The sequence below is a fragment of the Oncorhynchus mykiss genome, chromosome 18 (assembly GCF_057628025.1).
Source record: "Oncorhynchus mykiss isolate SJ-2025 chromosome 18, ASM5762802v1, whole genome shotgun sequence".
Classification (NCBI taxonomy): Eukaryota; Metazoa; Chordata; class Actinopteri; order Salmoniformes; family Salmonidae; genus Oncorhynchus; species Oncorhynchus mykiss.
Window position 1 is genome coordinate 21,057,204 of NC_143039.1, and position 14,399 is coordinate 21,071,602.

At 44.1% G+C, this 14,399-nt stretch overlaps 1 protein-coding gene across 3 annotated transcripts in view; it reads left to right on the forward strand.

Moving 5' to 3' along the window:
- LOC110495498 (uncharacterized) overlaps nucleotides 1-9,086 on the forward strand; it is a 28,839-nt gene extending 19,753 nt beyond the window's left edge. For all 3 annotated transcript variants that reach the window (XM_090207710.1, XM_090207712.1, XM_090207711.1), the window contains exons 13-22: nucleotides 1,890-1,966; nucleotides 3,113-3,229; nucleotides 3,579-3,698; nucleotides 3,954-4,046; nucleotides 6,380-6,552; nucleotides 7,232-7,284; nucleotides 7,388-7,431; nucleotides 7,520-7,588; nucleotides 7,696-7,846; nucleotides 8,032-9,086. In XM_090207710.1, the coding sequence (XP_090063836.1) occupies nucleotides 1,890-1,966; nucleotides 3,113-3,229; nucleotides 3,579-3,698; nucleotides 3,954-4,046; nucleotides 6,380-6,552; nucleotides 7,232-7,284; nucleotides 7,388-7,431; nucleotides 7,520-7,588; nucleotides 7,696-7,846; nucleotides 8,032-8,175 (1,041 nt within the window). In that variant the 3' untranslated portion in view covers nucleotides 8,176-9,086. The remainder of the gene's footprint in view (nucleotides 1-1,889; nucleotides 1,967-3,112; nucleotides 3,230-3,578; nucleotides 3,699-3,953; nucleotides 4,047-6,379; nucleotides 6,553-7,231; nucleotides 7,285-7,387; nucleotides 7,432-7,519; nucleotides 7,589-7,695; nucleotides 7,847-8,031) is intronic.
- The last annotated feature ends 5,313 nt before the right edge of the window (nucleotides 9,087-14,399 follow it).

Genomic DNA, 14,399 nt, shown 5'->3' on the forward strand with positions numbered 1-14,399 from the left:
TAATCACCCTGTCATCTCAGATTTTGAAATTATGCTTTACAGCCAAAGCAAGACAAGCGTTTGTGTAAGTTTATCGATAGCCTAGCATAGCATTATGTCCAGCTAGCAGCAGGAAGCTTGGTCACGAAAATCTGAAAAGCAATCAAATTAACCGTTTACCTTTTGATGATCTTCGGATGTTTTCACTGACGAGACTCCCAGTTAGACAGAAAATGTTCCTTTTGTTCCATAAAGATTATTTTTATACCCAAAATTCCTCAGTTTGTTTGTCACGTTATGTTCAGAAATCCACCGGAAATAGCGGTCACGACAACGGCGAAAAAAAATTCAAAAGATATCCATAATATCGACAGAAACATGGCAAACGTTTTTTATAATCAATCCTCAAGGTCTTTTTCAAATATCTATTCGATAATATATCAACCAGGACAATTGGCTTTTCAGTAGGAGCGAGAGGGAAAAGGACTACCTCTGTCTTTTACGCAAGAATCACTCTGAGAGCCCTCAGCTGGCCACTTACGCAATGTAGTCGTTTACGCTCATTCTTCAACATAAAGGCGTGAAACTACATCTAAAGGCTGTAGACACCTTAGGGAATACGTAGAAAAGGGAATCTAGTTGATATCCCTTTCAGTGGCCAATAGGGGTGCATAGGAACACAATGGTTTCAAAACATGAGTCACTTCCTGATTGGATTTTTCTTAGGCTTTCGCCTGCAATATCAGTTCTGTTATACTCACAGACAATATTTTGACAGTTTTGGAAACTTTAGAGTGTTTTCTATCCTAGGCTGTCAATTATATGCATATTCTAGCATCTGGTCCTGAGAAATAGGCGGTTTACTTTGGGAACGTTATTTTTCCAAAAATAAAAATAGTGCCCCCTAGTTTCAAGAGGAATTCTGCGTCCCATTAGTTCTATTTTCCACGTAACATTACGAGGATCACGCAACCTGATAGACTGCAACTTTAATTATGATCCACGTCACAAATAGCATTACAAAGGTATAATAAAAAAATCAATATTAACGTCTTGGTATTAAATGGAGTCGGGAGTTTAGAAGACTGCGCGATGAAGAATGAATGAGTGTCGGGTATTAGCTATAGAGGCAATGCTTCTAAAATGCCTTTGCACTAGATTTGAGATGTTATACATTTCGAAAATCTGAAATGATGTATGCGCTGCAAATAAATACAATAGGCAAGCGGACTAGAGAACAGCGTTCAGATTCTCTTGGCGGTAGCCTAGTCAAGCTTTGTGTAGCCAGTCATTTGTTTTTGTTTTAATGTTTTCAAAATGATTTTGCTTTTAGTGTTGATTAGGAATCGTGTCTAAAAAGCCACTACTTGTGAGCTGGCCCAAGTGATTGGCCCAGTTTGAGAGGTGACAAGCGTTCCTATACTATAGCGACTAAACTTGGGCGCATGTGCTAAGAAAAACATTATAGACTTGATTTGGTACAATTCTATAATTGCGATCAGACTCACACACAGCGCGCGTGCGGGTGAAAGAAACCCCCAATTCTGCGCGTGCTATGCGCGCGAGTTGAATCTCCAATTTGCCAAGGCGTCTGGTACTCTAAAAAGTTGGACAGGGTTGGCAGTCCTGCAGCATGTCTGGCCAACACACACACAGTGAGTGGCGTCATCCTCTTCCTCTCTGCTGTTCATCATCAGAGCAGACCTTGACTTTATCATCTCGATCCCCCTCATTCCCATCACTCACCAAAACGTTGAATTTGATCACCTGTTCCCCTTGTCCAAAATACATTGGAGGACAATCCCCCATGCAGTCAGATGAATCTGTAGAGTCTGACGTGTTTGACTGGGGTGATGACTTCTGGCGGGTGATTCTGTAATGTTTTTCTGTTCTGTTCTTGTTCTGATCAGGGGAGCCCCAGTCGGACCAGAGGGAACCACAGAAGCAGAGAGCCTTACTCCAGACTCAAGGGCCTGCTGCCCACCAGGTGAGGGCAGTATATCTTGCTGCCCACCAGGTGAGGGCAGTATATCTTGCTGCCCACCAGGTGAGGGCAGTATATCTTGCTGCCCACCAGGTGAGGGCAGTATATCTTGCTGCCCACCAGGTGAGGGCAGTATATATTGCTGCCCACCAGGTGAAGGCAGTATATCTTGCTGCCCACCAGGTGAGGGCAGTATATCTTGCTGCCCACCAGGTGAGGGCAGTATATATTGCTGCCCACCAGGTGAAGGCAGTATATCTTGCTGCCCACCAAGTGAGGGCAGTATATCTTGCTGCCCACCAGGTGAGGGCAGTATATCTTGCTGCCCACCAGATGAAGGCAGTATATCTTGCTGCCCAACAGGTGAGGGCAGTATATCTTGCTGCCCACCAGGTGAAGGCAGTATATATTGCTGCCCACCAGGTGAAGGCAGTATATCTTGCTGCCCACCAGGTGAGGGCAGTATATCTTGCTGCCCACCAGGTGAAGGCAGTATATCTTGCTGCCCACCAAGTGAGGGCAGTATATCTTGCTGCCCACCAAGTGAGGGCAGTATATATTGCTGCCCACCAGGTGAGGGCAGTATATCTTGCTGCCCACCAGGTGAGGGCAGTATATCTTGCTGCCCACCAGGTGAAGGCAGTATATCTTGCTGCCCACCAGGTGAGGGCAGTATATCTTGCTGCCCACCAGGTGAGGGCAGTATATCTTGCTGCCCACCAGGTGAGGGCAGTATATCTTGCTGCCCACCAGGTGAGGGCAGTATATCTTGCTGCCCACCAGGTGAAGGCAGTATATCTTGCTGCCCACCAGGTGAGGGCAGTATATCTTGCTGCCCACCAGGTGAAGGCAGTATATCTTGCTGCCCACCAGGTGAGGGCAGTATATCTTGCTGCCCACCAGGTGAGGGCAGTATATCTTGCTGCCCACCAGGTGAGGGCAGTATATCTTGCTGCCCACCAGGTGAGGGCAGTATATCTTGCTGCCCACCAGGTGAGGGCAGTATATCTTGCTGCTCACCAGGTGAGGGCAGTATATCTTGCTGCTCACCAGTTTATTGTTATGGATGGTTTTCAATGTAGAATATACTACCTGTTAGTATTAGTTGTTGTTGTTTACACATTAACTATTGGATCTCTTCATCATCAGGTTGATCCAGTACCCACCACTCCCTTCTAAAGGAGGAATCACCGTGACAACAGAGGACCTAGACTGTCTGGACAGTGGCCAGTTCCTCAATGATGTCATCATCGACTTCTACCTTAAGTGAGCTCTAGTGATCTGCCTGTGGACCAATGTTTTTCTCCTGTCATGTGAACATCTTAGCCACCTGGCAGACGTGTAACCTGTGATCATACAACAGGTGGATCTAATCCTGAATGCTGATTGGTTCAAACCACAACTAAGTACAATGAAGCAGGACTAAGGGGACTTTTCTGACCAGCAGCCCTTTGACAGGCTGACCAGCCAAAACCTAAAACTGACCATTATCATAACCAAACCCTAACATTAGCTTCATTTAACATATATGGAAATCAGCCATGTCCCTTAGTTTATCTCAGCCACACAGCATGTGACAGTCCAGCAAAACCTCCGTATCTTCCTGTCCCCTCAGGTATCTTCTCCTGGAGCGGGCCCCGGGGCCCCTGGCAGAGAGATGTCATGTCTTCAGCAGCTTCTTCTACAAGCAGCTGACCCGCCGGGACACGTCCCTGGAGGAGGAGGCTGCCATTCCGTAAGGAGGTCTTTTAACGGCCGCACGTCACATGGCGCCCCGCCGGGGGCTCATGTTTGGCTTTAGGCTCCTGGCGGCGTGCTCTACGTAGGCTGGTGGCTTAGTCACATGCTAACGATGTTAATGATGGTATTGACCGAAGTTAAGGAGCATTTTACTCTTGTTAAGAGTATTGTTAAGAGATATTCTTCCTGGATTGTGATGGAAGGAGTAGTATGCGTTGCTGTGAAGTGTGTCCCCTCTCCTTCCTCTCAGAGCCAGGGACAGGAGACACCAGAGGGTGAGGACGTGGACCCGCCATGTTGACATCTTCAACAAGGACTACCTGTTTGTGCCGGTCAATCACAAGTGAGTGAGAATCATAGACACGCATGCACTCACACACACTCTCACACACACACACACACACACACACACACACACACACACACACACACACACACACACACACACACACAGAGGGTAGAGCCAAGACTTGGACCAATAACGACATAATTTCTGTCGACCTCGCAAAGCAGAACAGAATACTTCTACTCTACTCTACCCTACACTATACTACTCTGCCCTGCACTACACTGCCTTTCCCTACACTATACTACACTATACTATGCTTCACTACATTACTCTACACTTCACTACTCTACACTGCTCTACTCTACTGTACACTACTCTATACTACACTATACTATGCTACTGTACACTACACTACTGTACACTACACTACTCTACACTGCTCTACTCTACTGTACACTACTCTATACTACACTATACTATCCTACTGTACACTACTGTACACTTCACTACTCTACACTGCTCTACTCTACACTGCTCTACTCTACTGTACACTACTCTATACTACACTATACTATGCTACTGTACACTACACTACTGTACACTACACTACTGTACACTACACTACTCTACACTGCTCTACTCGACTGTACACTACTCTATACTACACTATACTACACTACTGTACTCTACACTACTGAACACTACTCTACTCTACTCTACACTGCTCTACTCTACACTGCTCTACTCTACTGTACACTACTCTATACTACACTATACTATGCTACTGTACACTACACTACTGTACACTACACTACTGTACACTACACTACTCTACACTGCTCTACTCTACACTACTCTACTCTACACTGCTCTACTCTACACTGCTCTACTCTACACTGCTCTACTCTACACTGCTCTACTCTACACTGCTCTACTCTACTCTACACTGCTCTACTCTACACTGCTCTACTCTACACTGCTCTACTCTACACTGCTCTACTCTACACTACTCTACTCTACACTGCTCTACTCTACTCTACTCTACACTGCTCTACTCTACACTGCTCTACTCAGTGCACAGTGCTCTTTTCTTCATCCTTCCCTCTAGCTGTCATGGCTCTGACAAAAAGACATGAAAACAGGGACATTAAACTGGAGCGGAGGCAGTGTCCAGGCAGGGCAGGGCTCCAGCATAGTGGAGATGAATGGATGTGGCCTGAGCTGTAGTCTCTGTCTGTCTGTCTGTGGGTGTGTGTACTAGTCTCAAGGCTGCGCTGGTGTTGAAACAGCCTCTGTCACGCCTGACAGAGACGGGGCCGGATGTGCGTACCTTCATTCATATGGCTGTGGAATGATGACGGTCTGGAGGGAGTGCTGCACAGCGTTCCCTGTTCCCTCGACTCCCCACTTCACTTTAGGACCACGGTAGAAGGGTTTTAGTCTACATACTGTACCTTTGTCAACACGGTCTTCTGTTCCCGGCACAATGATTTAGAACCCTGGCTCAGTCCGTGGAGCGTGGCTCTTGCAATGCCAAGTGCTGTAGGTTCAATTCCTCCCATAGGGAAAATGTCTGCAGGCATGACACTAAGTCACTTTGGATATCAGTGTCTGCTAAATGGCATATATTATTATACAACAACTGCAGACCTATTTTACATATCTTAATGGGTTTTCAATAAAAAAGCATCAGTGACAATAAGGAGCATTTTACTCTTGTTAAGAGTATTGTGTCCCCTGACGTGTAGCTGGAAAATGGGCTACGCTCCAGATACAGATTTATATTCTGACACGGTATGTTCCAGTATGTTCCTATACAAGAGAATCAGGCTAGGACAGGGGCCACAGCCGGGCTAGGACAGGGGCCACAGCCGGGCTAGGACAGGGGCCACAGCCAGGCTAGGACAGGGGCCACAGACAGGCTAGGACAGGGGACACAGCCAGGTTAGGACAGGGGCCACAGCCAGGCTAGGACAGGGGACACAGCAGTTCCCTATAGTGTCTTGTGAATGCCATTTACTCTACTAGACTGACTGGTTTCTCTCTTTACACATTGAAACAACACATTGCTCTGTATTTCCATGATCAAATCCATCTATATGTGTAGATGAGAATGTAGATGCGGTAACACAGATCTCTTTATCCCCAGTCCATTACGCTTTCTCACCTAGGATAGGATACGATGAACTGTAATATCCCAGATTGTCTTAGACACACAGTACTGCTGTATACAAAATAGACACTGTACATTACACACTGTACATAATGTATACATTACCCTTATCATACACATTGAACACTTCTCATATAGCCACATACATTATACATTGCACATTCCCTTGTGTCTGAATCCCTTGTGTCTGAATCCCTTGTGTCTGTTTCCCCAGAGCCCACTGGTACCTTGTGGTGATCTGTTTCCCTGGCCTGGAGCAGGCCCAGCATGAGGAGTGGTCTGGCCTAGCTGGAGTGGAGGCCAATGGGGGGAAGAGGAAATGCCAGCCCCAGGCTTCAACTGGGCCTTCTCCAGAAGCCAGCAACCCCAAACTGCAGAACGGAGCAGGTGCGTTGGACAGCGCCGATGCATTGTGTGTTTGTGATATTTACCTTGGCAGAATCTCACTTCTCTCACCAGGACCCTGTAATCGTGTTTCTAATCAACCCAGGTTGTGTTCACACGCTTTGTTTAACTTTAATGATCAAATTAACGTTGGGTTAGATCGTTTTTATTTTTCCTTAATATTGTTGGAAGGCAGCTAGTGGGCTTTTTAGGCTGCGATGTCAGTCCCTAACTACCCTTTAAAACCCTATGTTAGGGCTTATGTTGTATACAACATAAACCCTCTGAAAATGAGGTCTCTCTAAAAAAAAAAACTGACGGTTAGGGGGTGTTCTACTTATACCTGGATGTGATGTGTGTTATGTGTGCATGTTCATGCATGTGTGTAATTGAATCCCAACTGCAGATGGAATTATTTGGTTGACCTGGTGGCTGTAGTTCAGGTCTAGCGTGTCCTCCATACCCAGCCAAGAAACACTGAGAAACAGAGCATGCACATTTGGCCATAACACCACAGAACAAAATCAAAGGAACTAAACATTTGCTGCTGATTTAAAAGGTGTGTGTGTGTGTGTGTGTGTGTGTGTGTGTGTGTGTGTGTGTGTGTGTGTGTGTGTGTGTGTGTGTGTGTGTGTGTGTGTGTGTGTGTGTGTGTGTGTGTGTGTGTACGTACTTCCTTCAGGTGGAACAGGTGGAGACAGTGGGAAACCTACATTGAGGACCCACAACCCACCAGTAAATATCACTCTCTTTTGTAAAACAAAACAAAAATTACAAAAAATATAAATGTTTTGGGCATGTGTGCAACATCCTAAATTACATTATCCCAATTTTGAAGGCGTGTACCCAAGATGGTTGTCAGAGGGAGACCATCATTAAGAAGTGAGTGCATTAACTGTGAATGAATTGGCTGTACTTCCTCCATCTATAACAGTGTGTGTAGTATCACGGGGTTGTCTTCTCTCTGTAGACCCTGCATTCTCATCATGGACTCCCTGAAGATCTCTTACCATGAGAGCATCTATAAGCTCTTGCGGGAGTGAGTACTCTCTGTGTGTGTGTCTGTCGCGCTTGCATTGTTTTGTGTGTGTGGTTCATATATGTGTTTGTACACTAGTTTCAACCTCTCCCGTCTGTCCTCTCCAGTTACCTACATGTAGAGTGGGAGGTGCGTAGAGGAACACGCAGAGACTTCACTGTAGACAGTATGAAGGCTTCCCACTGTACAGTCCCTCTACAGAACAACAGCAGCGACTGTGGCCTCTACCTCCTGCAGTACGTGGAGAGCTTTCTGCAGGTACGGCCCTCCCCCTGTAAACTCCCACGTTTAACAACAAGCTGACATCAACCATCCATTTCATGGGCACTTTTCTGTCTCCACTACACTGTCTAAAACACTTGATCTGAAATGATAACTGCCTGTCCCATGTATGACATCACACCTTATTCTGAACCTCTGGTTGGCTCACTGACTTTCTCCAGAACCCAGTGGTGCACTTTGACCTCCCCCTGCGTTTGGAGCGCTGGTTTCCACGGCAACAGGTGTGGAGGAAGAGGGAGGAGATCCGGAGCCTGGTGATGGAGCTGCACGGTCGCCAAGGCAATGGCGGGAGCAGCTGCAGGTAGCCAAGGTACCTGATCAGCAATGCACTACTACTACAATACCCCTAAACTGTGAAGGACTTTTACTTTTTAAATGTACAATACATGTAATATCTATTTTTGTATTACTATTTTTTTTAAATAAAATGTCACAGGATGTTTGTTTCTCACTTGTATGTAATGTGCATGTACAAAATAATAGGATTGTAAAATGGAATAAAATTGTTCATGTAATGTTTAGTTTTTATGTTATGTTATAGAAGAGAGCATTTGGAATGGACATTATTACACAAGGATATGAGTGAGTGCTCAAATCTAGTTTGCTGAGCAAAAGTGTAACTCATGTACCCAGAACAGGTTTCTTTTTCAAATGTCCTTATGACTCACACATAAAACCACTATAAATATTAAAGTCAATATTACTCAGTTATTCCTGTTCAGTGTGTCAGGCTGCTGTTTCTGACCATAAAGGACTCAATATGCACATGATTGTTTGCAGCTGCTAAACAATAGTGTTATCACTACAGACAAGTCAACACATTGGCAGTGTTTTAGTTTTGGCTCCTCATGTTGTAGCTGCTTAGTTTGTAAGGAAAACCCCGTGTTCCAGTGGGGAACACTGAGTAAGCTTACACAATGACCACTTGTAATATGATGATTAGAACAGCACCTCTCCCCTGTTCTGTTTACAGGCAGAACTCAATTCCCCTTTGTGTTTGTGCTGTATGAAAGTCTATGGACCTGACTCACTCTGTCATAAGAAACAGAAATAACATTCTCCCCACACAGTAAGGGTTTCCATTTGAGTTTCTGTTTATTTTCACGGTGTAAACATTGATTTGTTAATGGCATGTTTATAATGATGTATTTACAATGATGTATTTATAATGTGGTATATTCCTGGATTAAAGATGCCCCCAAAGTCTACCTAGCAACGGCTGGACAGAACTCTCTTCTGTCACCATCACAATATTGTAGAGCGAGAATCCCAGATATGACCTTTTAAGTTATTGTGTGTTTTTCACGCGGGCACAGTTAATAGGTTTTTCAGTTTGGGTCGTTAACACTAAGTCTGATAGGATATGTGCTTAACCATATGTACTTAATTGGTTTAAGTTGGTACAATGAGCGTTTTTGGATAATTGGAGTCTTTGGTGTAGCCTCTCACAGCATGTGGGCCCCAGACAGAGCCCTCTTAGACAGGACAGAGCCCTCCTTCTCCCTGCTGTTGGAAGGGTAAAGGTCACCCGTCCACATCTCCAAAATGAGTTGGGCTACCCTTTTCCTATTCGCCCCATCCAAATCTCTACCCCATTGATTTAGCCACTGTCAGAAAATGGCCCCACTACTACAGTATACAAATGAGTGTTTATCAATTCTTCCATATTGTTATTCTAATACTATATAATTATGTTGGCTTTAATTCTGTCTTATAGTTCAGTAAAAGCCGTATAGTCAAATGCAGTAGCCGGTTTGAAGGTCTAAGTTGTGCTGTTAAGGTAAGGCCATAGGTCGACTGGTTAACTATGGATGGGCTTTACGGGGTTCAAGGGTTCCATAGAATTAACCAAGGACATTCATACTGCTTAACTTGTCTTACACCTTCCAGCCTACAACTACTAATGCATTGGTTTAGGGTCTGGAGATCAGGACTGAGATCAATGTCCTTCCAATAGACCGGTCCAGATAGTCAACAGGTAGTCTGGAGATCAGGACTGAGATCAAGGTCCTTCCAATAGACCGGTCCAGATAGTCAACAGGTAGTCTGGAGATCAGGACTGAGATCAATGTCCTTCCAATAGACCGGTCCAGATAGTCAACAGGTAGTCTGGAGATCAGGACTGAGATCAAGGTCCTTCCAATAGACCGGTCCAGATAGTCAACAGGTAGTCTGGAGATCAGGACTGAGATCAAGGTCCTTCCAATAGACCGGTCCAGATAGTCAACAGGTAGTCTGGAGATCAGGACTGAGATCAATGTCCTTCCAATAGACCGGTCCAGATAGTCAACAGGTAGTCTGGAGATCAGGACTGAGCTCAAGGTCCTTCCAATAGACCGGTCCAGATAGTCAACAGGTAGTCTGGAGATCAGGACTGAGCTCAAGGTCCTTCCAATAGACCGGTCCAGATAGTCAACAGGTAGTCTGGAGACGTGTTTTATAGAGAACCATGTTAAAGCAGTTTGAAGTTTTGTTTTAATTTACAGATAGTTTAACCCATTTAAATGGGCTAACATAAAATCTACTGACAATAAAGAAACTCCATCAAGTGACTGAGTGAAAGTCTTCATTGTGAGCGATAATTGTTAACTGGCATGTTTAGATGAAAACACAATGACGTGTTGGACAAAATAACCATGTATCTTGTCATCTTGGCCACCTCAGCAGGTTACTGTAGAAGACTTTTAACCCCAGATATCTCTGAAAGGGGGTTGGTCATCTGCTGCTGTTATTTTCCCCGAGGTCAGGACGTCAGGGGGTGCGACCATGTGGGGCAAACAACCGGGAACCTACCAACCATGTCAACAAAGACGGGAAACACCGAGCATATGGGACCTCCGATGGCGAGAGGATTTGGGGACTGAGGAGCTATGCAGTTGGCTCTGGCCTTCATTCATTTGGCCTGCTTCCTAAATGGCACCCTATTCCTTATGCAGTGCACTACTCTTGACCAGAGCCCTATGTGCCCTGCTTAAAAGTAGTGCACTATCAAGGGAATATGGTGCCATTTAGAACACACACCTGGAGGGCGTCTGCTGAAATGCATTGGCTAAGGGATCATTGTGAAGCAGAATTCACCAAGCGTTGGATTGTTCACCCACTAATAGGGAACGTGAGCTGGGCTTAGACCGTCGTGAGACAGGTTAGTTCATCCCTAGGTAATTAGCAGGGTCCCTGCTGGGGCCAAGCAGGATTACAGGTCATTGCCTGTATAAGAATGCTACTAATTTCATTAGATGGTGGGTCAGTGGGGGTCGCTTGCTGAAAGGAAGTGTTCATTAACCTCTCTGGGATATGTGGAACGGTAGCGTACCACAACAACAGCCAGTGAAAGTGCAGGGTGCCAAATTCAAAACAACAGTAATCCGATAATTAAAATTCCTCAAACATACAAGTATTTCACATCATTTTAAAGACTAACTTGTTGTAAATCCAGCCACAGTGTCCGATTTCAAAAAGGCTTTACGACAAAAGCACACCATGCGATTGTTAGGTCAGTACCTAGTCACAGAAAAACACAGCCATTTTTCCAGCCAAAGAGAGGAGTCACAAAAAGCAGAAATGGAGATAAAATTAATCCCTAACCTTTGATGATCTTCATCAGATGACACTCATAGGACTTCATGTTACACAATACATGTATGTTTGTTTGATAAAGTTCATATTTATATCCAAAAATCTCAGTTTACATTGGCACATTTTTTTCCGTAGTTCCAAAACCTCCTGAGATTTTGCAGAGAGCCACATAAATTTACAGAAATACTCATAATGAACATTGCTAAAAGATACAAGTGTTATGCATGGAATTTTAGATCCACTTCTCCTTAATGCAACCACTGTGTAAGATTTCAAAAAAGCTTTACCGAAAAAGCACACCATGCAATAATCTGAGTACAGTGCTCAGACCATAGCCATACAGACATCCTCCATGTTGTGGAGTCAACAGAAGTCAGAAATAGCAGTGTAAATATTAACTTTCCTTTGATGATCTTCATCAGAATGCACTCCCAGGAATCCCAGTTCCACAATAAATGTTTGATTTGTTCGATAATGTCCATTTATGTCCAAATACCTCCTTTTTGTTAACGTGTTTAGTACACAATCCAAACTCACGACGCGCGGGCAAGTCCAGGCGAAAGTTCAGACGAAAAGTCATATTACAGGTCGTAGAAACATGTCAAACGAAGTATAGAATCAATCTTTAGGATGTTTTTAACATAAATCTTCAATAATGTTTAACCCGGAGAATTCCCTTGTCTGTAGAAATGCGATGGAACGCAGGTCGCTCTCACGTTAGCGCGCGTGATCAGCTCATGCCACTCTGGCAGCAGACCCATGACTCCTTCAGCTCTCATTCCCCCCTCCTTCACATTAGAAGCATCAAACAAGGTTCTAAAGACTGTTGACATCTAGTAGAAGCCTTAGGAAGTGCAATATGACCCCATAGACACTGTATATTCGATAGGCAATGACTTGAAAAACTACAAATATCAGATTTCCCACTTCCTGGTTGGATTTTTTCTCAGGTTTTTGCCTGCCATGTGAGTTCTGTTATACTCACAGACATCATTCAAACTGTTTTAGAAACTGGGCACCTTTTTATCCAAGCTACTCAATACTGCCCCCAGTCCCAAAGCAGTTAAGAGGATTTTGTACAGTAAATTGTAGCCTATGTTTAAAAGAATTGAAGCACAATTTAACTGTTCAATTTTCAAATGACTTGTGGCGCCTTGTCGGCGCCTTGACTTTAATTTGATAGATAAGTATTAATTTGACTTGAGCTGCTGTTATTTAGTATTAATGACATGACTGTCCTGATCAGGTCAGGTTACAGGAGACCACAACCCTACAGATTATCTCTCAACTCCAACAGAGGAGGAGAGATAGGGGTCTGAAGATGTGGGGGTTTTATGACCCCTCACGCCCCTGGTAAATTTCAGGCCACAGACAAATTATTTTGTCCTGTTACTATGGAGAACCAGCCTCAGAACATTAAACATTAAATAAAGGGACTTTGGAACAATGGTTTCCGTCAGCCACAATGGTGGTCATGACGATAGATGGAATATGAAAATGTATGTCATTTTTGTTTTGTTATTAAAGTCTTATAGATGACGTTATTACAAAAACATTGTAACGTGAAGAGTTTTCCTAGTATATGTTTGATGTTTATACATTATACGTTGTGTGGAAAATGTCAAAATCAAAGGGAATGTTTTGGTAAAGATGAAATGTGAATTTAGTTGTCTAAAATTGGATTTGAGAAAAACCTACACCTTGCACTTAACTTGGTATGCCCAGAGAATTGCCCTAAAGGCGGTTACGCCCACTTCTGACACGAGGGTATAAAACCTGTGAGTAAAGAATTTACAGAGACTACGTGACCCAAGCTGCAGCCAAGGTCTAAAAAGTAAACGAACCCAGAACACACCAAAAGTTTGAAGACAAAGAAATCATTTTCTACCCAAGCTACGGATGAGTAGCTGTGTCTAAGCGGGTGAATTCAAGTCGAACCACCTAGCCTCCATCTCCCATCGAATCATGGTATCTAAAGGGTTTCATTCCTATGCTGTGAGCTCTGAGCTACAGAGCTGTCTGTCCTCAGAAGACCCATTCCAGAGCAAGGGTGAGGGAACAGACTCCTAAGCCAAAAGGACACTGACATCGTGAGGATGACCAGAAAGGTGTGCCGGAGAAGTGCGTCATCGAGCAGCCTGAACGGTCCCCTGAACGGTCCACGCAGAGAATCCTCTGAGGTCTTCCCCACGTAATTACATCCTTATTTTCTGACCCATAAGAGCGGCAGTTAGGGGCAAGGGTTAGAATAGCATAGCTGACAAATTCACCCAAATGTATATTTATCTCGTGTACTTTCTTTTTCCTCTCTCTCTTTGAAATCCACATTTTGGGTAACATGCGCCATAGTGTGTTGGCCCATTATACTAAGTTCTAATCAATAGCCTATAATGTGTTTTGTCTATGTGTATCTTTTATCATCATTTTAGCTTTCTAATAAATAAATATTAAACCAAGATTGGTGTGGTACGAACTCATTGGTGAGACCCGGGTCCGTGCAGATTCACGGGCTATACGACGTTCAGAACGAGATTGTAGAGGCAACTGGTTAATTAGCAGCTGTTGTAAAATCGATATTCTGATATTCTTTGAGTTAATTTGGGAAATAGAAACTCAATAAAAACTAGTTTTCCCATGGTGACCCAGGTTAATGAGTTAATAATTGCTTGATTCAGATAATCACGCAATTAGAAACTTTTAATCATTCGATGAACAACAGTCGTCACATTAACTAATACAACGTCAATACAACAGCATTGTTATGATGAGCATGCCTCACACTCTCAACTGTGTCCTTGCTTACTGTGGGTCACCATAGTTACAGACTGAATGGAGTGGAGGTTGGATCTGGGGCCAAAAGCCACAGGTAGGATTGGGCGCATTTCCGTTAATCACTGTTGACGTGTATTAGTCCAGTTCTCTGGGCTTGGCCTTGTCTGTCTGGTTACGTTCC